Below are 26,281 nucleotides of genomic sequence, written 5' to 3' on the forward strand. Positions count from 1 at the left end.
CTGTTAGTGCTCTATTATCAAATATCTAAAAGCCATACTGGGTGAAATAGAATTATATTGCTAATAGCAAAACTGGAGCAAATAATGGATAGATTTCTCTGGGAACATAAACTTTACACTAAGGACTCAATGGCCCTGCTTGACTCAAACCTTTGCAAAGTAGGTTTGTTCTAGGGGAAGTCCGAAAACAAGCAAGGCAGACTATTATGAGAAATAAGAGCTCCTAACAAAGGTCTGCATCTCTTCTGAATAACCTTGAAAACATTAGGAGTAAGCCATGAAATGTGGTACCACATCATGTGGAAATGATTTTGTTTTGTTTTGTTTTTGTTTTTGCAGTGCTGGGTATGAAACTCAGGGCTTTCCACATGCTAGGCAATGCTATATCACTGTGCTACAACCCAGCCTATAAAAACTATTTTTTTTTTTTTTTTTTTTTAGTGTAGCCCAGGCTGGCCTCCTCCCTCATCCTCTTCGCCTCGTTGATTACCGGCGTGTGCCACCACAACCGGCTAAAAACTATTTTTCAATACAAAAGAAAAAGAGAAAAAAATCCCAGTCATCATCAACTCCAATTCTGGGTGCACAGACAATTACACCATCAGCATTTCAAAAAGCAATCATGACCTATCTGGGATACAGTCTGAAAAAGTGTCCAGAGTTCAGATACTAACTCACTATGAAATGGAAATACACAGGACAGACGCAAGTAGAAATATTACAATACGAGGAAATTAAATAAAGATCACAAATAGCTACTTTCAAGCAAATGGTGCTTTGAGAGTATATGAGGAAAATATAATTTAATATCATTCTTACTAAACTGAGAGTTTCAGCCTGCACCCTCAGCTGGGAAATAAACAGTCTCTTGCACTGTAAGCTTTTCATCTGAGTGTGACTGGAACACAGGACAGATTGCCAAAGCGAGTTAAGAAGACAGTTTAACCTTCCCTCCCTGGGTTCCTAACATGCAACTTACACTGTAGTGGAGCAAACAGTTGATGACATGGTTAACTTTGAGCTCCAGCCAAAGGAAAGAATAAAAACTAAGGGAAATGAAGAAAGAATTCAACATTAATATTCAAAGCTATTTTAAATTAGAGTCTGACCACTTGTTCAGTTCTATATACCTGAACACTGTGTCACAGAACCTAAAACTTCTTAGAATTCAACAGTGGGATGATTTTTTATCACAACACTCCATGACACTAACTATAGCTATGCAAAGACATCTAGTTAGTTTTTGAATATAAAGTTCACATTTTAGGATAGATGAACACACAAAATATTTTATGCTTCTGTTAAATCCCCCCCCGAGGAACACACACACATTCAACAAAACCCTTATGTCTTATTTCTTTGGGTAGATGTCTTAACATTTGTCATTTGAAGAATGGAAAAAGAGGGAAACATGGAAAATAAAGACTACGTTTATCTGCATAGTTGATACTTACAGTCTATTAACTAAGGCCCTTCCTGGAAAAAGCAACAAAAATCCAAAAAGTGATTTTTCAACCTCCCCCCACCCTCAATGATATTACTAGACATTAACTGGGTCTTAGCCAATTCTGGAATTAACCCAGATGTTTTGATGAACTCTGGGATTAACCAGATGTTTTGACTGCTTAGGCCTGGTGCTTTCTCCCAAGTCAGTGAGCGGGAAATCACTGCTGATCCCTGCAGGTTTTTTTTTTATCCTGAATAGGTGGTACAATTTAAATACACACCCCTACACGCATCCATACCCCAACTTTTAGCCTAACTAAAAATGCAGCATCCATTTTTCCTGTTGCTGTTGTTTTAAGTGCTAAAAGGGAAATTCTATGTATTACTGCTTAGTATGCAGGGATGGACAAGGAGAAAATGATCTTCATTTCCTCCAGGGAGTTGGGAAAACCATGCTTCCTTCTACCCTGACCATCCCCACCCCTGCCTCAGCTAGGAAGTGAATCCTGCCTCTCTCTCCTATTTTCCTACATCCTGAGCAGCTGAGGGCTTCACCTCCTACATGAGCTGAAGAAGCACGAAATACAAAGGAAGACAGGCTCATAGTGCACAGCTGCCGTATGTGCTGCCTGCCCCTTTAGCCAAGAGCTGGACACACCTAAGTTACAGGAATAGCCTGCAGCGTTTGACTTCCAAGAATCAGAAGACTCTCACTCATTCTCAGCAAGTTAAAACTTAGTCATTCATCACCAATCAAGTAATATAAGCAAGTTAGATGGAGAAGATGGAAAAAGGAGGCAGATAAAACTTTAAGGATAATTTATCAGCTCCAATGACTAATCACCCAAACTTCATCTAAACTCAGTTCCACAACCTTTGCAAACTTCACACACAAGTAGTAACACCATAAAAGCTTTTAAAAATCTATTTATAGTTGAGAAACTTAGTGTCATTCTCCCCCCCCCGCCCCCTGCTTTGTTAATCTGAAACTAACCATTTTATCCCACTGCAAATATAGTATGTTTAAATAACAAATATGTATCTAAATTAGAATTCCAGTGATATTTTCTTAAAACTTAAAAACTGTAGGGTGCTCTTTATATCCATCACAAGGAAAACATTTTTCAGCCTCTGCAAGAAGATGATAATATTTTTAATTATATAGGATATTTTAGAAAAACTCAAAATATTTTTGAAATAGTATAGTCTCTGATATCCCTGGGAGGTAGGTGAATATTATTATACCCAATTGACTAATGGGTAATGTGAGGCACAAAGGTTAAATGATATTCCCCCTAGACATAGTAATTCAGGAATTAATACTTACTACTGAACACCAGTTGCCTGACACAGTTTTGCTACCAGGAGCCTCTGCTATCTCCTTTTAGCCACTAGTCTTCTCAATTAAATTTTTACTTAAAAGGGGGCACTTAGTAGATACATTTGTACTGTTTTTGTATTAGGTCAACTTAGTCTCCCTTAACATGTCACATTTCTATTTGTTTCAACAAAAAACAGATGAATCTTTAGATAATTAAAATTGTGTTATCTTGCTCAACCATAAAATTCGATCAAGTCAAATGTAATTATCTGGCAAACAAAAACAGAACTGAAAATCTCTGAAGTATGCTATAGATTATATGAGTGTTTTCCTCAGTATCTTAAGTCTTTCTACTTTTAAGTTTAATTATGTTGTAACAGATATGCAGCTCCATGATTTCTTAAGAAATCATTTTCTAGAAGGAAATACATTTTGAATGCTGACAGTTGCTGACTTCCTTAAATGTATTCAGATGCCACCCCATGACTCCAGTAGCCCTCCACGCATGTTTAGTCTTGTCTGCCCCAGTGCACCTTTATCAACTTAACCCAAAAGATACTCCTGTTATTCCAACGCTTTCTCCTATCTTACTTTCTGCCAAGTTTGAAGGTCACAAGGCAGTAGGTTACATCCAGGGATGGTCACTGAGTCTACTAAATTTATTTTACAACCTACATATATTTGTAACTTCTATAGATATTCAAAGGAGGAAGGTAGCATATTGTAAAAAGACTTTCCCAATTTGCTCATTTTAGTCAACTAAAAACAAGGCAGAAGTTTTGCAAATGTTGAGAGGGGAGTGTTTAGAAAGGATACAGTGGTACAGCAGCTACTAGCTTTATACATGTGCATGTATTTTACACACATATCCATAGATGCACAAAGAAGAGTATTACAGCATGATATGACGTTGGCAAGTTTGAGATTCTTCCTTCTGAATCCCCTGACTTATTAGTCTGTACTTGAGGATGTCTGAGAACAGTTTCAAAAGAAGGAAAAAAAGAAAGAAAAAAAAGGCACTTAACAAAGACAAAGGCCTGAATTGAATATGTTTTAGAGGAGTAATATAATCATTTTACCAAAGCTAAGAAATTATTTACAAAGAGTTAAACTTTCCCTTAAACTTTTATAGAATAAAATTGTGTAACATGCTTGTGATTATTCATCTACTACTGCACTTTTCTTCTGCTCCATTTTCACAAAGCCAAAGCCTCCCACAACAGCAAAACCCATACATGCACAATAAAGTAAAAGTGCCCCATGAGAGCATTAGGCCAGCAGAAATTATGATGCTAAAGCGCAGGGAAAGTTCTCAAGTTTGGCCTGATTATAGATTTTTCTTTCTTCTATTTTCAACTTGAAAAACAAAACAAAATGAAAACCACAAAGCAAAGCAAACAAATTCAAAACTTAAATGATAAAAACAATACAAGGACCAGTGTGCTTTTATGGTACACTACTAAAATAAAGTATCCTAATTCTACACATGGGTGAAATTATATGACAAAAACTCCTAGAAATAAAGAACTGTAAATTAAAGTCAACCAATACAGGCAAAGGTCATTTTACAAACATAGCAGCAAATACAGATAACTGGAGCTCTAGAGATGATCCCAAGGGACAGTTTCCCATCATCAATGGCAGTTTGAATAACAGCAGAATTTTCATTTTAGAAAATGTCTTGAACCACATAGAGGTGGAAAGGGGTGTGGGAGAGGACCACCAGAGAAGAGACTAGAGGTGCCTGCCCTTTCCATCCCTGGGTAGTAAACAATTTAGAACTGCTTTGGGAAAAAAATTTCCTGGGTTAAAAACCAGTTCCAATAAGTTGTTTTCACACAGATGTCAAACCCACAGTATTCAAAACATGTATGTGCCGGGTTCTTCCCCTTACCTTGGTGGTTCAATAAACCCTACACAGTGTTTATGACACAAAACAATGGAATTTGGGCTAACAACATCCATCAAAGGGGTGGTGGGCATAAAGGAATGTAGTTATACAATCTTCTTGATTTTCTCAAAGTATCAAGATGTTCTGACTACAAATTAACCTTCTTCTCCCAAAACCTTTTCTTCAGTCTGTTTTAAAATCAAGATTTCTTACCCTCTGTTCTCAGAAGCATATGAAAAAGAATTATAATTTAATTATAATGGAAATTATTGCTTGAATTTACTTTGGAGGCTCTGAATGAGCTTGACACTTTGCTCCCAAACAGTCTCCAACTGAGGTCTAGCACTGCTGTCTCAGAGGACAGCTCTACTGACCATTATTGCTTGTGAATACTGAGGAATACCTTGTATGTACAGTAACAGCTTATATATCAGAGAAGGCAATTTCAAACATAAGACAGTTGGAAACAAACGGCTTCATCTTCCTGAATCAAGATTCCCGCTGAGTGGGATGTAATTAAGTGTGCTGATTAATTTTGCATTTGGATGTTGCTAATGCTCTTTAGAAATAGACTACAAATATCCTTTCCAATTACTCACCATTTTAAAAAATAACATAATTTGATTTTAAGTGCAAAAATACAGTATGAGTCAAGTCTCTGTGTTAAAAAATAACCAACTTATGTTTGTGTTTTAGTAATAAAAGCTGTAAAGACAGATGGCCATAAAATATGGATACCATTGTCAATGTTATGATCTAGAAAAGAAATGCTTGTATTTACATGTAGAAACTCTCTGATCATACCTTAACAATGGAGAAAGACAAGGATTTTAACCCATTTGTACAACATAAAAAGAGGGTTTTTGATTGAAATGGCTGTAACTTGATCAGTGAAAATGGGGGGGGGAGAGGAATCATTGAGGTGGGGTCTGACAGCAGTCCTCACTCAAGGAATCAAGACTGAAGAGAATAGAATATAATCTCCATATCTTAGTCTCAGAGCCAAGGGCCTTTAAGAAAAATTTTTATCAAATGACATGGGGAGAGAATTAGTAATCCTATTCTTTTCTAATGATGACAGAGTTAGCAGGGATCTTCATATAGCATAATTCAGAATTGACGAATTTAAGAAATTACAATTATTATTCTTTTGATTTATACTAGTGATTTATATGAATATCTATATATGTAAGCACACATATACACACACAAACATGTGCACAGTTATCAGTAGATAGAGGGATTAATATGCACTTTTGACTTCTCTCCTGTTAAGGAAGTAAAGCAAAAGCTACCTTCCCAAAAGAAAACTCCCACCACCAACCCAGGTAGAATTAGCAAAGGCAAAAGCAAGAGGTCCCTTACAATGGTTGTGTAAGCTTCCCCAATTAAAAAACAAACGAGCCTTAATCAATGTACTAAATTCAAGTCAAATCTCTTTCCAACATCCCAGTTTCTTCCAATATATTTACTGGGGTTCATACATAAGCATACTCATCTCACTGGCAAATTAAATTCTTAGAATGAAGACATTATGTCGATGGGTTTTTTTTTGTTTGTTTAGTTTTTTTCAGACAGGGTTTTGCTATGTAGCCCAGGCTTGTCTGGAACTCAGTTATGTAGCCCAGCATGGCCTTGAACTTGGTATCCTCCTGCCTCAGCCTTCTGAGTGCTGAGATTACAGGTCTGGACCATCATACCCAGCTTCAATGATTCCTTTGAAATAATCATTTCCCTTTACTGTAACATGTTCTTGGAACATGGCTTGCTACAAAGCAAGCCAATATGACTTTGAAGTCGAGATACAGGCATATGGATCTGAACAGACCTGTGGTTATTTATTTATAGTCCTGTAAGATATTTGGGACTTTTGCTTATTAAAGGAAAAAAAAGAAGGCCTAGTTAACTCTCTTAATTGAATAAACTTAATAGCATAGGATTATATGTAATGAAAACAGGAACAAAATCTTGCTACAACCAGTCTAGTGCTGTTTTGGGGGTTAGTCTGTCATAAATAGACCACAGTTACACCACTTAGAGCTTATAACATCATCCTTGGGTATAGTTTGAAAATAATCAAAAGTTTAAATTTCAAGAGAAACAAGAATGATGATGAGGCAAAATAATATAAAATGTATTCAATGAAAATTATAACATTTCCCTTAACATCCTTTGTTGACTATATTTGCATACAGAATCTATAACCAAGGAATCTTATCTGGTTTACTCAAATATCAATACTCTGAGTAAATATTAGTAAAGCTTTAAGATTCCAAATGCTCCAATTTCACTACACTCAATACAAGGAACAAAACTATGTTATGATTGTTATAAAAGATAATCCCTTGTACACATAATGATCTTGATATAATTCCTCCCTTTAAAAATACCATCTTAAAAATTAAAAAAATTATATATATACTATTTAGATGACCAATGAAGAAACAAATGTAGCACACACTTCTGTCTGTTTACGCCATAGCTAATGATCACCTGAAGTACCACTACCTGACAGAACAGAAAGAGCAGTGTGACGTGAGGTGAACCAGGGAAAGATGTCGGTTCTTGCTGGCAGGCCTGCAAGGGCGAAGGCAGCAAAGCAGCAGCCCTGTAACAAAGACTCCCTTTTCTCCAGAGAAAAATGTGAACAGAGCCACATTTTAGCATCAAGACTAGAAATAAAAATTAACCAGTCAATACTGGATGCACAAACCACCTGAAGAAGAGTTAAGTACCTGCTTCTGAATGAAAGATGAATTTGACCCTTTTACAAAAAGGGGACATCTAAATTTTGTCTGTTAAGAGCAACAGGCTCAATTTCTTGACTTAAAAATCAAGATGATTTAGTAATATACATCACTGTGCTAAAATAACTTTCCTGAAGTATCTTTAGTCCACTGATTTACACCGGGAGTTGCTACATACTGGAGAAGATTCAAGTTTGCTCAGGATATTTGAGGGTACAGTATTTCTTCAGCTACTGTCTGTATCAGACATGGGGTCATTCTTTGTTTTGTAGCAAATTTGCTACATTGTCCACTTAAACAGATATGATAACTTCTGACAAACTGGCCTAATTCCAGATCTAATTGCTTTTATTAATGCAATTATGTCTAGAGTGCTCAGATCCAACCCCCAGGATGGATGACATTTACCCAAATCCTCTCAACTTCTTTCTTCCTCCCCCGGAAAAAAATCAAATTTGTACTTCTGTGGGTTTGACAGCTGAGTCTCTTTCAAGTCAGTTAACATGGTAACTTTATCTTTCATTAGAAAAGACCAAAGGTCACTAACTTTGCACAAAAGCATTTCTTCCTCCTGCACCTGCTTTGCTCAAGTAACATTTCTTTTCCTTTTCCTCCTCTCACCACAGTGCTTGGGACGAGAATGTAAACATCGACAGAAACAGCAGCCCCGAGACCACGTGAGGACTTTCCCGTCAGGTAGATCCCATCAGTCAGCTAAATACGTCATCTCTGCTTGCCGGGAAGTCACTGAGATTTCCGTGGTAACTTAGTGTCCCCTTTACTTTGGCCTCCATCTGAGAAAAAGAGATGTTATATTGGTATGGTTTGGTGTGTTATTAAAAAAAAAACAGATTAAAAAATTAAAATTAACTTTTAATTTTTATGTGAATGACATCTCTAAAAAGATAACCTTTAATATCTCACATTTGTATAGTATTATAGAGGTTGATTAAACATAAAGGAGATAAAACCAATGACTGATCCTCTTATCTCAAATGACTGTCTTTCTGCTGGCTTTCAGCCCTATGAAAACAACTTCAGCAAATGTTTACTATTTACCTCACAGCCAGCTGTGGGGATAAGAAAGGAATCAGAAGACATGATGCCCCATTTCAACGGCCCTCCCACACCTTCTGATTCCTTTGGGAGATAAGGTCAATGTTATCTTCTGATAAGTAAAATTATTATTATTATTTTGCCATGATAGAACCCCAGTTAAACCTTGGCTAAATCCTATGAAAGCTGGGTGAAGAAAGAAAAAAGTGGTATCTGGACAGGAGTAGGAACCAATGACCACGACAGCCAACAGAATACAGAGAAAGTCCCCAACAGAAGACATAGTAAGGAAAATGAAGCCCCAAAGACAACCCAGGCCTGGGAGAGAAAACAGATGGGAAGAGGCATGATTGGTAAAATAGATGAAAAGGAACAACTTACTACAGTACAATAACTGGACATTTTCTTTTCTTTAAATTTTTTTTCCCTTTCTTGTAGTACTGGGGTTTGAACTCAGGACCTCCTACGTGAGAGGCTGGGGCTCTACCACTTAAGTTATGCTCCCAGCTCATTTCATTTTTTAAATGAAAAAAATTTAATTTTTTAACTTCAGTTATTTAGAAAGCACTGAGTCACATTTCCTTTCTTATTCTGGAATTATGGCATTGACCATTCACACAAGAGCTGGAATACTAAGATCTTTTGAGCCACAAGAATCCTGTTGAATTCCTTGCAGGTGATCACATTCATGGTAATCTGCCCCATAAGCTCATGTCCTCGTCAGCTGGATTTAGGATACTAAACAGCTATCCACACTCAGGGCGTGCTACTTCAGGAACAGAGCAATAATGCATTTAAGCCTCATTAAGTTTAGGAAAATCAGGATTGCTGGTATGCTGCCCATTTTGCACAACTGGTTTACACCAATGAGTCTGGGACAGGTTAGCACAGGTCTTTTAGAAAATTACTGACAGTCTACTGCTACACAGCACCCTTGTGGTCAATAATGAACTGATTCAAAGATCACTCAATGCAATGGCCAGAAAGGATAGTGAGGTCCTAGTCAGTTTCCAAAGTTAAGAGGGTAGCTAAGCAGTTATTTCTCCTCAAAAGATCCTGAAGATGGCCTTCAGAAAGAACAGCTTATTAAAAGTCCATTGAGATCAAGTGCTGGTCTAAGCAAGGAAGAACCTGGAGGCTGACATGTGCCCATACTATCCAACATCAGATTTCAGAGAGGACTAGTTGGGATACTGTACATAATGCATAATTTGGACCATATTAACTTAATCACTGCTAGGTACAGAAAAGCTTAATGGCTAACACCACATAGGCTGACTGTGAGTGTAGCACAGTGGTAGAACACATGCATTATATGTGCAAAGCCCTGGGTTCAATCCCCATCACTAATATGTATATGCTTCCTGGGTTTGAATCTCAGATCAAACACTTACTTGACTCAATATTCTGATCAGTAAAATGGGGATTGTTACCTATCATTCATAGTATTGCTATAAGGATTCAATTAGCTAATACATATAATCAGTGGTAAGATTATATGGCACTTAGTAAACTTCCATAAATAAAAATTATAATTACATTACAGGACTTTTGAACTATCTATGCATCCTTTTCTTAGCCATCACTTTCATATAACAGAAACCTTCAAAATGGTTTAACAACAGATCTCATTTATCCATTTATTTTCTCTTAAAAGGAGCTTGTTGCTGGTGAGGATCCAGCCACATGAAAACTTCTTTTTCCCTATCTTTGTCATTCCATTCACATTGTTTTCCGAAAAGTATAATCTGTTTCTGTAAACATATATAAACACGAAGAGAAGAAGAAATAGGTGCTTTCTTACCATTAAACGTCTGCTGTAAATGTGTGGGCAGAGGTGAGTGGGAAAGTGTTGCTGAGTGCTGAGCTCCTGGCTGTAAACCCTTTAGTAAATCTGAGAAGAAAACAGACTTGTCAGTGATCTTGAAAGTAAGATTTGAACCCCCTTAGAGTAAACCAAAAAATGACTTATCTATTGCCAGCACAAGTACTGATTTCAAGGATCTTCTAAAAACTAGAGCATATAACATTTAAAAAATTTTACATATAAAATGTATGTACGTGTATGCAAAAGCACCCCAAACTTTGACTCCCTCTTCTACATTTCGTTAAGACATAAATGAGCTCATTTAAAAAATTGTAAATATACTTTGGCACCTATCAAAGTCAGTGCAAAGCCGTAATTTCAAACTCCAGTACCACCAAAAAAAAAAGTGAAAGGATCCAATAATTTGAGTAATAAACAGGCAAAGTAACAAAAGGCCCCACTTACTCTGAGTTAGGCTGTGGTGGAAAGCGGCTGAGGTAGATCCTGAGGTGCTTGTCACTCCAGCTGTGTCCGTTCCAAAGCCAAGTAGCTCCAAGGGAAACTGGAAGGGCATGGTCACTGGAACAAGGCCACCCAGCATCCCAAAAGGAGTCACATTTTGATTTGTTACAGACAAAGGTGATGTCATGAGAGTCAGAGGTGAGGCATTAGCCAATAATGATGCTCCTGCTGTGGACTGTGCAGAAACCAGGGGTCAAAATAGGTAAGAATAAAGTATTTCACCTAAATTGACTTATTTTCTTTAGGATCCCCATGGATACAAGACTGTGTCTTTTATCTGCTCTAACAAACTGTGAGACAGAAATTAAGACTGAAGTGAAAAACACAAAGAGCTTAGCAATACTGTTTTGAAAATCCACAAGTTACATCTGGAAATTTTTGTGTTCTTTACTTTCCTGATCCTTTAATTCCAAAACTTACATTTCTCCTTCTCCACTGTTTCTCCAAGCCCACAGACCTGAGTCACTAGGAAATAATTCCATGTGATTTCAGCTGGGACTAAAGACACTCATTTTCCTGTTTGTTACAACTGGTTTTGGCACAATACCGGCAGCCAGTACTCCTGGACTTACTCTTTCCAGCACCTACTCTACAGCCTTTAGTTTCATCACTACACCTTAAAGAGGCCATCGAGCTACTCTTCCTTATCCTTATCCTTCCCTGTCCCTTCCCAAAGCTAGCCCAGACCACCTGATCTATGCCACAAATCCGACCTAGTAGAACTTTCTTAAATGACAGCTAGTATTGCACATTTCCATTGCACAGAGACCTCTTATTCTTTTAATAACCATGCTGTTATTTCTAGATCTTTCCCAGCTCCTTAAAACAATCTAATAATATTTGTATTCCTTTTATTGTCAAACTTACTGAATGACAGCCTCCATTTTCCATATTGTTTACTGTCTCCGTAACCCTGAAAACTGGTTTCCATTTCACCACGTTTTGGAAATGAGACTCCTTAAGGTAAAAAGTCAATTAGAGAGCATTTTCATTCTCCTCCACCTGGGCCTGTCTGAGGCCCTGTTTATGAATAAAAGCACTTAAATCAGAAGTATGCTAACATTGATGAGATTTCATTGGGAAATTATACTCCTTAAGCTAATTTAATTCTTTCAACAATTTTCTACGCAGTAATTAAGTGATTTTTTTTCCCATTTTGACTTTTTTTTCTTTTTGATGTGCATTTATCAACAAAGATTTGATACCATCAAATTTTCTCAGTACCAGACATTAATACTACAGTTTCTGCTATTGTACGTTCTCTTTTGTAGCCTTATTTTTACCTAATCCAAACTTCCCGGCTCAAATATTTTTAGTTTTGGTCAGGAAAACTGAAATCTTTTTTTAATCAGCAATAAATTCTAGCTATGATTAATTTTATTTTACATTATTTCTACCCAAATACTGTATTAATAAAGGTCTGATGGCTTTTTTAAGACACAAGAAAAATGTAGGTAATTCCCCTACATACATGCCCATGCACTGCTAAACAAAAAGTGAAGAGCATCCTCCAGAAGCCTTCTCTTCCCGTTTCCCCACTCTCTCTAATTTCCTCCCCTCCATTGTTATCACTTATATTTACAACCACAATTCTAGCCTGCTAGCCGAACTTTAATCCTTATATATCCAAAGTTTGGTAAATAACCTTGAGTGGGTATCAGACACTCACAAACCTGACATGTCTAAAACTGGAATCACCTTCTGCAACCAGCACCCCCACACCCCCACCTTCTGCTGTGACTACTGGGGCTTACAACCTCAGATCTCAGGCCTCATAAAATGAAGGACAAGATGAACTCATAGTAAACAAACGTGTTCCTCTTTTTTTTTTTAAACCTTAACTTCTCTTACACTTAAGAACAAAATCATTTTATGCTTGGATTTGACAGCTTTTTATTTTTTACTTTTTAATTTGCCAGTCTTTTACTCTATGCCAACAAAGTAGTACACACAAAGTAAGTACATTTGGGAAAACATTATCAAATTAGAAATAATCATGTCTTAAAACAAGCAGAACAGAAAAGATCCTGCATCCATTTAAAAATTAGTAAGAGTATGTCAGACGCCAATGGCTAATGCCTGTAATCCTAGCTACTCAGGAGGCAGAGATCAGGAGGATCTCAGTTCCAAGCCAGCCTGGGCAAATAGTTCACGAGATGCTATTTTGAAAAAAATCCTTCAAAAAAGAAGGGCTGGTGGTGGAGTGGCTCAAGGTGTAGGCCTTGAGCTAAACTCCAGCACTACAAAAAAAAAGAAAAAAAAGCAAGAGTTTCTAATATACTTAAAAAGTTTATACTTTCTAAGAATTTACATATCTAATAGTTTATAAATGTAAACTGAACTGCCAGGTAATTTACATGTTACAAGGGCATTTATAAATTTCTCTATTCTAAGATAGAGACCTTTCAGAAGTGGAGAATTTCACTGTGGACAGAGAACATTTGGGAGCACAGAGAATAAGCTGTCATAGGAAGCAGTAACAGTTCAGGATAGCGCCCCCAAACCAAAAACATTTTCCATGATTGCTACACTTCATTTTCAGGGGAAAATATGAAGGGAAACCTTGCTCTTCCCATGTTGGGCATTAAATTTGTTAAACCACATTCAATTTTGGTGAATGCACCTGTCCTCCATTCTCCCGGACACTCAGAGTAATCTTTTCAAATGTAAATCAGACCACACCATCCCTCCTGTTAAGACCAATGGCTTCCTACTGCACACAGAATAAAGTCTTTATTGTGGCCCACCAGTTCCTCCTGGATACAGTTCTGTTCTCTTCCCACTGTTTGGCTAGGCAGGCTTTCATTTAAGGCACTTTCTCATGTCAGTGCCTGCTATTTCCTCTCCCCTGAATCGATTTTCCCCTCTTCTCTCTACGTGGCTGGCTCCTGTTTATTCGATCCTTAACACAAATATTACTTCCTCCAAGAGGCCTTCCGTAGTCCTCTATTTACCCTGCTTTATTTTGTTCACACGACTTACTGCATTCTTTCACACTTGTGTTTAATTTACCTTCATACCTGTTCCGTGAGACCAGAGACAGTGAATATGCTGTTCCCAGCACCTAGAAGAAGGCCTGGCACATAGCACACACTTAATAAACATTTATTTGATGAATGAATGGGTTTTGAAATTATAAAGTGGCAAAGACAGCATTCATAGAAAATCGGTAAGCTGAGGAGCAAGAAAGAAGAGGAAACCCCTAGGTGGAAAGTTATTAAATAGAAAGCAGGTAGCGTTAATAACTTGAACCCAAAAAGACTTCTGACTTCTGTCTTTGTTTAGATGACCTGTCATTTTCATTCTGTAAATGAACAGAGCTGCAGATGCCTTTCAGACAGGAGGCTAATGCTTCACAGGCACAGGTAGGAAATCTGCTGTCAGCATTAGGGTACAACAGACAGGATCTACAGTCTACATGGTAGCTGATAAGACTGCAATGAGATGCTATGCTCATATAAAAACAGTTAGGCTCACAAAAGGTAGAAACAACCTTATTCAATACAGAAATCTGCTGTCAGCATTAGGGTACAACAGACAGGATCTACAGTCTACATGGTAGCTGATAAGACTGCAATGAGATGCTATGCTCATATAAAAACACTGTTAGGCTCACAAAAGGTAGAAACGACCTTATTCAATACAGTAAAACCAGTAAGACAGAAAAGCAGATCAGATATGAAGGCAGGAAGACTGGGTTTCCAAATCATAAAGCCACTTAGGAGAGGAAGAAAACCAGGAGGGAAAGTCACTTATCACAAACACAAATTTTGCCACGTAGCTTGCTGACAGTGAACCAATTATTTGTTATGGGTTCTTTTGAGATAAATGATTGTAAAATACATGAAGGTCTGGGAAAATAAAGAACTCATAAAGAAAGATTTACCCTTAAGTTCAAAGAAAATGAAGGAAAAAAGAAAGAAAGAAAAAAGCAATTTCTAACTTCAGGACACTCCCCCCCCCACCAAATTTTAAATAAGCAAAATGAAACTACAGTTATGGTATCTAGCTCAACAGAGATATTTATGCCATTATAGATTTAACCAAAAACTGTGATTACTCTTTCAGAAAAATAGGACAGCTATAAGAAAAGTGTAAGTCATATTTTTCACAATGAAAAGTCAAATCATAACATAGTACTAAAACTGATAAAAGTAAGAGTTTTCCACTAATTATTCTTATTTAAAATACTGGGCAGAAAAAGCTGAGAGAGTTAAAGTATTGATGCCAAGGAGGGGATATGGGGTAGGAACTGCCTTTTCTCTTAGAATCCTTCCACTTTCCTTTGATCAAGTTAAAGATTCACTTAAAACAGAGTCAACCTTTTAGTAAATACAAATAGTAAGGAAGATTAATTCCCAGACCTCACCTATAATTAAAAATTTAACACAGAATCCCATTTTATTTGTTCTTTTATAGTGAGACCGGGTCTCACTAGCCTGGTCTGCCCAGGCTTGTCTTGAACTCCTGGGCTCAAGTGATTCTCCCACATCAGCTTCCAGAGCAGCTGGACTATAGGTGTGGCCACCTGCCTGGCTTTATTTTCTTATTTCTGATAAAAGTAAAATTACACAGATAAACACTGATTAATCTGAGATTTCAAGTAGTGAAGTACCAGTTAACTGAATTTGTTCTATATTAGAATTCTGGAACTATGTCATTCTTAAGCCTTCTTAAGTGGCAGAATGATGACTTACTTGGGTAGTAAATGTGTACTGAATACTGAATATAAAGGAACCTCTACAAACAGCAAAGGGAAAAATCTTTTCATCTTATGTTCCTATTCCACAAAAATATTTGAGGCAGTACAAAGTCTAAGACAGCACTTCCTTAGACAACACAATTCTTTAAGTCAATAAAAGTCACATTTTCAAAGAATATTTAGGAACTTAAGTACTTGCATATTGTAAAATGTCACATTCTTTAAAAAGCTGCTTATGAAATATAACATTATGGAAGATACAGTTTCTTAAAAACAATCTGAAAAGTACCTACACATAAAAACAGGGTTGGGATTAGGGTGATTTTTATTTTCTTTAAAATTGTCTAGTGATTAATGAAGCCAAATCACTAATGTGAAGGACCATCTGAGAAAGCCTCAGAATACAAACAAGGCAGAGAAATGAAAACAATAAACATAGAATATATGAATAATAAAGAGTTCTCAAAAAGCCTCGAGTAAGGCGGGGCATGGTGTTACACACTGGAGACTAGATAAGCCTGGGCTGCATGAAAAGACCCTTGTTTCAAACAAAGAAAACAATGAGGATAAGTGAATCAGAAACAATAATCAGACATAAAATAAAATATTCCTGAGCTTAAGAAATAGCCAAATCTGAGGTCAAAAGGCATTACTATGTTCTAGGTACAAAATGAATGAAAACTAGATAAACTCAGTCATAGTCTACAGACACTTGAATTTCAAGGAAAAAGAAAACTCTGATAGCATCTAGGTAGAGACAATACCTAGGAAATAAAGGGGAACAAAATTCAGTATGGCCTCAGACTTTTCTATAATCCTAAAAACTAAGCATGGGTCAGTAGAGCAGTATTTACAGTATTTGGAGTGGAAGAGTTAGTGACCCAAGAAGTCTATTCATACTCAAGTGTGACAGCACAGAAAGAAGTGATCAGGCATGCAAAAGTTTCTTGAACATATGTTTCTTGAACATATGTTAAATTTGTAAGTTACTACTTTGCTCTTGACTTTGTTGTTGTTGTTTGTTTTATTTCTCAAGATAGGGTCTCACTATGTAGCTCAGGCTGGCCTGGAACTTGGGATCCACCTGCCTTAGCCTCCTGAGTGCTGGAATTACAGTCATGCACCATCATGACTGGCGTTCGTGCCTTTTGTTGTTGTTGTTGTTGTTGTTCTTTGTTTTCCAGTGCTGAGGATCGAATCCAAGTTCTTATGTGTAGGAAGTGCTTGAACCCTGAGCTACTAACATCCTCTGTTTTTTTTTTTTTTTTTTTTTTTACTTTGAGACATATTCTAAGTTGCCTAGGCTGGCTTTGAACTTGAGATCCTCAAGCCTCAGTCTCTCATGTGGTAGGTACACCACCACACCCAGCCCAACATGTGAAACTGCTTAAGAACAACAACAAACCCCCCCAAAAAAACCCATATCCCAATAAAAACCTAATCCATAAGTGTGCCCACTGCTGTCATATCACCATCAGGAACATACCATGGCCATAACTGTAATCAGTCTACTATAAACATATAGCATATAAGTTGCATATATTATATGTAAGCTCATTAAAGTGACTCATAAGAAAGACTACAATCTTAAACTTATCACATGAATGTTCAGAACATACATACCTGCACACTGGCTGTTACCACTGAAGACCCTGAGGCAGAGGATGGTCTATGTGGAGTAGACAACGATTTAGTAGCACCCTGTGTTCCACTTCCTGTGCCCCCAGATAGACTAGTCCTATTCGGTCCGCTTGAGTTAAGGTTGCTACCTCTGCTGGCAGGTACATTCATTGCAATTCCACTCAAGCTATTCTTCCCAACGGTTCCAGTGGATGACGAGTTTGCTAGCTTTGAAGGGGCCTGAAGATTTTTTGTAGATGGAAGGCCTGAAGTACGATGGGAGGGCAATAAATTCAAGGTGGGAGACTGTCTGCTGATGTTCATTCCACTGGGTTGTTTATGGACTGGGTTGTTACTGGTGGAGTGGCTACTCTGGGCTACTAGTGCATTTGGACTGGAAGAACTTGGGCATACAGTAGGCTTGGGAGCTGGGTTGGATTTAGAAATCAGTTTAGTTGATACTGAAGGCTTAGCTGACAGAGAGGGCTTGGGTGAGGCAGAAGGCTTAGGTGAGGGTAAGGGTTTGGGAGATGTGGCAGGTTTCGGAGATGCGGCAAGTTTTGGGGATGCAGCCATTGAGAAGGGAGATTTGAAACCCTGCGTGGAGATTTGTGACACCATAGCCTTGGCTAAATAGTTACTAGAGGTAGTGGTGCTCGGTGCTGTCCTAGAAATCAGGGGGTGGGACCCCTGAGAACCATTTCCAGGTGAGGGGGTGGATAAAGGGAGGCGGTACATAAGTGGCTTATCTGAATTCTTAAGTAGTGGGGATGAACAGGAAAGTTGAGGGTTATTACTTAATTTCACCACCGGGTTGGTCTGTGATTTACTAATAGTTGCTTGTAATGGAGACACATAGTTCTGTTGGACAGCTGAATGCTGGTGCACCTTTGTTACTTGTGTTAATGAAGAAGCATCTTGGGTCTCTGATGTTCCCAGAGCATGAGAGGAGGCAGCAACCTGGGCTTGGGAAGAAGAGGAGACATGAGTCTGTGAAGAGGAAGAAGCATGAATCTGGCTTGACCTTTGCAGTCCTTGTTGAAGTAGCCTGGCTGGCAAAGGTTCTAAGGAAACTTTAGGGTTCTGAATTGAAGAACCAGCAATAAGGCCTGAAGAAATGCCAGTATGAGCTAAATCCTGGGGTTTCTTTGGTACTGGCCCTGTGTGACCAGCAATAAGACTTGATGAATGTGCAGTCTGAGTAGAATCTAGTTTTTTGGGAGTAGCCAGTGGCAGCTTACTCATGATGCTCGCTAATTTTTCTTCTCTCAGTCCTGGACGAGGTTTTGTAGTTGACATGCTTATCCTTGAACCAACTGTAGGGCCCTTGTTCCCATTGTTGATGACAGCTAAAGCTTCAGAGACAAGATCCAGGGAAGGTGAGTGGAAAGAAAGGTCTTCATCCAGTGAGTCGTCAAGGCAGATGGTTTCTCGGGCTGCTATGGAGCTGGAGCTGGCTGAGGCAACGACAGATGTGCTGGAGCTTGCAGAAGGACCACCAACTGAAGCCACCAAGGATGCAGGAGCTTTTGGGTCCTTTTTTGGACTACACTCCTAGCAGAAGTATCATTTTTATATTGGAAAAAAATAAATGATATATGAAAAAATTTCAATTTTAGTTTTTAAAGGACTAAGAAATTCTTATGACGACTAAAATTGTTATTCTACAGGAAATCTAGAGAGACTGCCAAAACCAAAATAATTTTTGAGGACAGAGCTCCTAATTGACCTGTCCTCACAAGGTAAAGTATCTGATATACTGTTTTGCCATACCCTAGTACACTATTCTTTTTTTAAATTATTGTATTACTGCTGTACTGGAGGTGCATTGTAACATTTACCAAAGTTCTTACAATACCTCATAGTTGAATTCACCCCCTCTACCATTCTCTTTATCCCCTGCTTCCCCCTACCTAGTACACTATTCTAAGATGACGACTGAAGACGAAGTCCAAGGAGCACTCACATGAAGTGACATTAAACACAACTTCAGATCCTACTCCAAATCCATCTGGTCTAGCACTTTATTCTTCTGGGCCTCAGGAGAAACTCTGCCTTTATATTGACTGTACAGCTCTCGTCCAATTAGGTTTGCTGGAAGGCTGACTCTTGGGTTCTCTGCTTCCTTGCACTTCTGCCACCTTGAAGGCCCTGTTCTGTGCCACCAACAGCCAGTATACATGGAAACTGCTATGCCAAACTGGCGCTTGAATCAGTCCAAGCACACACACATGCACGTGCATGCACACATGTGTAGGTGGGACTGGGTTTTGAACTCAGGGCTTCATGCTTATGAAGTAGCACTCTACCACTTGAGCTACATCTCTAGTCTATTTTCCTCTGGTTATTTTGGAGATAGAGTCTCTTGAACCATTTGCCCAGGCTAGCATTGAACTGTGATCCTCCTAATCTCAGCCTCCCAAGTAGCTAAGATTACAGGTGTGAGCCACCAGCCATTCTAAGAATTTCAAATCATATTTTCTACTCATTATGGTGGAAGTCATTTATAATTTATTCAATACGTATGCACAAGGTGCCCACTATGAGCAAGGCTCATAGAAAACAAGGGAATTAGAATTAAAACTGAATAAGAGAATATCATCTATTTTCTGAAAAACTTAACTTCCTTAAAATTTAAGGAAGAGATAAGAGAATTAGAATATAATTTAAAATATTTAAAGAGCAAAAGAAAATAATTTAAAAAACTAAAATGCAACTGTTTGTTAACAGAAGTATAAATATTTAACTCATTTTTAAGATTAAGAAAAAGCGATTACATAAATCTAAAGTCTCTACAATTAGTTCCTTAAAAAAAACCCAAGACCCAGTCACATATTATATACTGATTTATACCGCCACAGCACTTACCTTAAGCATAGTGGGGAAAGAGTGGAGAGGAAGGGTCTTTACCATCACCTCCTAAGGTATTACAGTAAGTAAGCTGTTAAGAATGCTGATATGCTCTAACTACCTTAGCATTTTTTCTAAGCTCTGTTTCTAAAGACCCCCAGCTGCAAACCTCACTGCCTATCAGAAGTATAGGATGCAAAAGTATTAGGGTCACAACTGTCTGCTACAAAGAATGGGGAATGTCTATGAGACACATGTTTGTTTTAACATGTCATCCAATTACATGATTAGTGAAAACACCATCATTATAAAGAGCCCAGAACTGAAGTGGGGGAAGATATCAGAATACTATTGTGTTATTAGTAAAAATTTCCATTTTAACTAACTTTATTAATATTTTTTCTTTATAAAAACAATGCTAAATCTACCCAATAAAATACTGTTTAGATTTACAGTGACAGAGAAAGCTGTTCAGGAATATATAACTGATTTATAAAAAAGGTTAACCCACTTATATAGAATATTCCTATTATTAATTTAATGAATGCCTGATTGGAGTAACGGAGGGAGTGAGGGAGGGAGGTCCAGAAGGGAGGACAAAAGTATACCAAAGAGTTGAGTTTTTAAGTCTGAGAAGAAATTTCTTACATACTTTTACTTTCCTCCTTCCTACTTTGTGTTATTTGCATTTTCTATTGCAAGCACTTCCTTATATTACCTTTACAACAAAAAAAAGTATGGTGGGGCCCACACAAGAGATTTAATGAGTGGCTGGGTGCAGTGAATAGCTATAATCTGAGCTACTAAGGAGGCAGAGAGCTGAAGAATCACGGTTTAAGGCCAGCCCAAGCTCATCTCACCCAATAACCTGGGAGTGGCGGAGTACCTCTATAATCCCAGCCACAAAGGAGGCATGGGAAGGAAGATTTCAATCTGATGCTGGCTTGGGTAAAACTGCGAGACCCTGTTTGAAAAATAACTATAGCAAAAAGGGCTGAGGGTGTGGTAGAATGCCTGCCCAGCAAATGCAAGGCTCTAAATTCAAACCCCAGTCCAGATAGAGAGGTAATGAAAAAGTGGCTCGATATTATACACATTGGAAAGCAAAGTAGGTAACTAGGAAAGAAAGGACTATTTGCTTTATATTCAAAGAGGCTCTAGAACCAAAAGCTGAAAAGGTCACAGAGCAATAAACACTGACTTCTGCCCTTCACCTTACATGCAAAAAAGACCATCCATTCAAAGAGATGAAGGCTATGGAGAAAAGTCTGAAATCTAAAAAGTGTGCATTGGCTTTCATTAAAATTACATTTTTAATTCTGGAGGTTATATTTCTCTTTAAAATGTACTTTATTTTTCTGTTACTGTTTTGCTTGTTTGAATCATTCCAGGGTCTCTCTGGCCTCAAACTTGAAGTCCTCCTGTCTCAGCTGAGTGCTGGGATTACTAGCATGAGCCACCGTGCCTGGCTACATGGTCTTTTTTTTTTTTGTGTGGTGGTACTGGGTAGCAAGCCTAGGGCTTTGCACATACTAGGCAAGCACTCTACCATCGAGGACAAACCTAGCCTTTTTTTTTTAAATCTTTTGTTTTAAGACAGGCTCTTGCTAAATTGCCCAGGCTGACCTTGAACTTATGATCTCCTTCCTTAGCCTTCCAAGTAGCTGGAATTATAGGCATGAGTCATCCCACACAACTATTCTGCCCATTTTAGAAGTATATTTTTATTATCTTTTCTACTTTAAGTGTTAAAAAAACTAATTTTATGTTCTAGATCAATAAATCCACCACTTGTCTCCCCCCCAACCCCCCGTTGGCAATAGCAGGGTTTGAACTAAGGACCTCATACTTGCTAGGCAGGCATTCTACCACTTGAGCCACTCCACCAGATCCACCACTTGCTTTTCGTAGGGACCTGACTTTGTTGTTCGCTGTGTCTGTTAACTCCCACTCATAGTAATGTATTCCCCCATATATTCTGTATTTCAGACTATAAGGTGGATTTTTTGTTGTTGATGTTCACTGGGGGTTTTTTGGTTTTTTTGGTGGTGATGGGATTGAACCAGGGCCTCATGCATGTCAAATGCTTGCTCTACCTAAGCCCTGGCTCATGTTGGACATGTTTTATAAGTGGTAAGCCTAGAACCATACATTATACTATAAAAAATTTGCTTTTTCCAGTTGCCTTGTGTCACTAGTAACCCAGTAACTTTAAGTTACTCTAGTATCTTGGGATTTTCTCCAGATTGGGCAGGTAATGTAAATTAAATTCCTAAACCAGGAGAAATATTCAGGGGGGGTTGGGGGTGGCGGAAGGGACTTTCTTTCTCTAATCTAGAATCCAGGCCAAGATAGAAAAAAATTCTTTTGATTTTTTGAGACAGGGCCTTGCTATGCATCCTAGGCTGGCCCCAAACTTCTGATCGGATTCCTAGCCTCAGCTCTGAGTACCAGGATTATAAGCCTGTGTTACAGACCAGTCAGAAAATGGTCTTAATCTCTTTGCTGGTGGGTGACTTTTTCCTAGTTCTTTGTTTTTCTAAAGACGGTACTGTTCGAGAGCCCATCTTCATGCAAATTTCTTTCCAATTTTTGAGCTGTACAGGTCCATGAAAGGCCTATCTGCTATATTCTGAGAAGAAAAGTAGAAAGAAACCACAACGTGACAGATAACAGTTCCAAGGGCAAGCAAGGTTCAGCAATAGATTATTACCCGGCTGTTCCTCCTTTGCTTTTGGCCTTGGAATTTCTCTTATATATTTCCAATCTTAGCTATGTCTTTAAATGACGTTTGTAATATTTTATCCAATATTTCTAAGTAGAATTTTTTTTTTTTTTTGGTAGGACTGGGGTTTGAATTCAGGGCTATGAGCTTGCAAAGTAGGCACTTGCAAAGCAGGCATTTTACCATTTGAGCTACATCTTCAGGCCTCTAAGTAGAATTAAGTTAAACATTATGCATATTTTTTGCCTTTGACATGCATTTCAACTTTGAACTATAACTAACCACCGATTTGGTAGATTCTTACCTTCACTTTGGGTTTGGGTGCAGGAATCACCTTTTTCTTTGCCCTAAAATAAAAGATTGAAATGGAGGCCATTTCAGTAGCAGTTATATCACTTACTAGGAAATTATAGCATATAACCTTGTAAATATGTGGGCAATAATTCCTTCCACTATTTGGGAAGTTCTTTGCAGGAAGTACTCAGTGTATGGATATATTCAGCAACATTGTCCCCCAATTCAGATTAACTAGAAGACCAAATGATTAGTAAAATATAAAATGCTGATGCAATTTTTTTGGTGGTACTGGGGTTTTTAACTTCAGGGCTTTGTGCTTGCAAAGCAGGCACTCTGCCACTTGAGCCACACCTCCAGTACACTTTGCTCTGGTTATTTTGGAGATGGGAAGGTCTCATGAACTATCTGCCCAGGCTGGCTTTGAACCACAATCCTTCTGATCTCTGTTTCCCAAGTAGCTAGGATCAAGGCATGAGCCACCAAGCCAGGTAATGATAAATTTAAAAAGAAAAAAAATGTAAATACATAAAATAACTCAAAACAGGTAAATAAAGCTGCCTAACTTCAAAGAACTGACAAGAATTTACAATTATTTAGAGGAAAAGAAGGGCAAGGAAATCCAAGCTCACATTGAACCACAACAAAGAGGCATAAATGACACTTTGCTTCAAAAAAAAAAAAAAGTCAAGTTTTATAGAAAATTATTTTTTAAATGTAACAAATCCAAATTAAAAAAAGTGAGAATGACAGCAAAACAGAGGGGGTGGGGAGGCAAGAAAAATACTGTAGAACCTTTGGGAACCAATGTAAGAAAAGTTTGAAGATTCAAAAAAATTTTATGGATCTCATAATAAAGTAGGCAAATGTTTGTTGAATAAAGGGCCGACAAGCTAAAACACCTCATCTCATCCAAATGCTAAAATAAAGATAACAAATATACTGAAATTACAAATACATTCATTAAAATTGTCAATATACAGCTTCATAAATGTAATAGTGAGAGTAATGGTTGGTGTATCACAAACCTGATGTCAGATTATATTACAAAACCATAGTAACAAAAACAACATGGTAGCCAGAAGTTAGTGGTTCATACCAGTAATCATAGCTATTTGTGGTTTGAAGCCAGCCTGGGCAAATAGTTAGAGAGACTCTATCTTGAAAATACTCAACACAAAAAATGGCTGGTGGAGTGGCCCAAGTGGTACAGGGTCTGCCTAGCAAGCATGAAGCCCTGAGTTCAAACCCCAGTACTGCCAAAAAAGAAAAAACCCACCCATGGTACAACATAAAAACAGACACGAAGACCCATGGAATGGAATAGAGGACCAAGAAATAAGCCCACAATTACAGCCACCTGATGTTTGATAAAGGTGCAAAAACATAACTTGGAGAAGACAGCTTCTTCAACAAATGGAGTTGGGAAAACTGAATATTCACATGTAGAAGACTAAAATTAAATTCCTATCTTTCACCATGCACAAAAATCACTTCAAAAATGAATCAAAGTCCTTAATGTAAAACCTGAACATTTGCAACTACTATTTGAAGACATAGGTGTAGGCAGGACTCTAATAGCTGAGGAAATAAGAGCAGGACCTGACAAATGGGATTTCATGAAGTTAAAAGACACAACTGTCAGACTGAAGAGACACTCCACAAAACGAGAGAAAAATCTTTGTCAGCTAGTCCTTGGACAAGGGATGAACATTCAGAATATATAAAGTGCTTAAAAAAATTGAACACAAAAAGAATAAATAATCTAATTAATAAACAGGCAAATAAAATGACCAGACAGTTCTCAAAGGAAGTACAAATGAACACCTGAAGAAATGTTCAACATTCTTAGAAATAAAGGAAATGCAAATCAAAACGACACTGAGATTCCATCTCACCCCACTGAGAATGGCTATCATCAAGAAAAAAACACAACAACAAATACTGGTGAGGGTGGTATCCTCCACTATGGGAATGTAAACCAGTAGAGCCACTATGGAAATCAATATGGAAGTTCCTCAAAAACTCAAAGTAGAACAGTTATATGGTCCTGGGCACATATCTGAAAGAATGTAAGTCAGCATACAACAGAGATACCTGTGCACCCATGTTTACTGCAGCAGTCTTCACAATAATTAAGCTATGAAATCAGCTGTAGGGGAAGGAAAATATGGTATATATCCATAATGGAGTATTCGGCCATAAAGAAGAACAAAATTATGTCATTTGCAGGTAAATGGACAGAGGTGGAGAACATCATGTTAAGCAAAATCAGCCAGATTCAGAAAGACATATATCACATTTTTGCTCATACACAGAATCTAGACTAAAAAAGTCAAAACAAAACAAAAATAAAGACATGAATATAAAAGAGGGACTGTGTTTTGGAGGGTGAAAGGAGAGGGTGATGGGAGGTGAATATAACTGAAGTATATTATATACATGTATGAAACAACTGACATTAAAAATAGTAAAAAAAAAAAGATGGGGAGGACTTCTTAAACTTAAAAAAATAGTAAAAAAAAAAAAGGGAGGGGTGAGGTAAGAAAGTAACAAAGGGGTGAATATGATCAAAATACTTAAGATGCATCTGTGGAAATATCACAATGGAACCTATTGTACAATTAAAAAAACAAGTATTTTTTAAAAGGTAGGGAAGAAAAACATTTTTTTAAAAGGCAATGAGAATTTTTTAAGTTTTTTGTTGAAATCACTGGAACAAAAGACCTTTCCAATCACCTATCATATAGATTCCTACTTTCTAGTGCAAAATAAAACAAAACACAAAATTAGCAATAATAATGGAGCTTTTTTTTCTCGTGGAGATTGAACTCAGGGTCTCATGCTTATTAGGCAAGCACCTGCCACTTGAGCCACACCCTAGTCCTTTGCTTTTTATTTTGTTTTTAAATTAGGGGTCTTGGTAACTTTTACTTCGACTGACCTTGAAATTCTATCCCCCTAACTTCCACCTAAGTAGCTGAATCACAAGTGTGCACCGCTACGCCCATTCATAGTGGAGTTATTTTTAAAAAGCTGAAAGGACCGGGCCATGCTGGTACACAGCTGTAGTCCCAGCTACTCAGAAGGCCGAGGAAGAAGGCTCAGGAGTTCCAAGCCAGTGTAGGCAACATGGTGAGATCCTGTGTCAAAAAAAAAAAAAACCCAAACAAAAAACTCCAAAAATGATGAGGGAGAGGACCTAATGTAAACACTTTTAGAATGAAAGGCACTGAGTCATTTATACCTGAATTGTAATATATATGTGGTTTTAGAACTAAAAAAAAAAAAAAAAGGAGC

At 37.7% G+C, this 26,281-nt stretch overlaps 1 protein-coding gene across 3 annotated transcripts in view; it reads right to left on the bottom strand.

Annotated features, from left to right (window-relative positions):
- Positions 1 to 3,600: 3,600 nt before the first annotated feature.
- The window catches only part of Ubn2 (ubinuclein 2), a 68,190-nt gene continuing 45,509 nt past the window's right edge, over positions 3,601 to 26,281 (bottom strand). For 2 of the 3 annotated variants that reach the window (XM_020160425.2, XM_074062190.1), the window contains 6 exons: positions 22,992 to 23,034; positions 19,981 to 20,031; positions 17,116 to 18,666; positions 10,734 to 10,965; positions 10,266 to 10,355; positions 3,601 to 8,199 (listed from right to left, as the gene is read on the bottom strand). In XM_020160425.2, coding sequence (XP_020016014.2) covers positions 8,150 to 8,199; positions 10,266 to 10,355; positions 10,734 to 10,965; positions 17,116 to 18,666; positions 19,981 to 20,031; positions 22,992 to 23,034 — 2,017 coding nt within the window. In that variant the 3' untranslated portion in view covers positions 3,601 to 8,149. The remainder of the gene's footprint in view (positions 8,200 to 10,265; positions 10,356 to 10,733; positions 10,966 to 17,115; positions 18,667 to 19,980; positions 20,032 to 22,991; positions 23,035 to 26,281) is intronic. The other variant, XM_020160439.2, reaches the window with a different exon arrangement.

Source organism: Castor canadensis, chromosome 2 (assembly GCF_047511655.1).
Source record: "Castor canadensis chromosome 2, mCasCan1.hap1v2, whole genome shotgun sequence".
NCBI classification, from domain to species: Eukaryota; Metazoa; Chordata; class Mammalia; order Rodentia; family Castoridae; genus Castor; species Castor canadensis.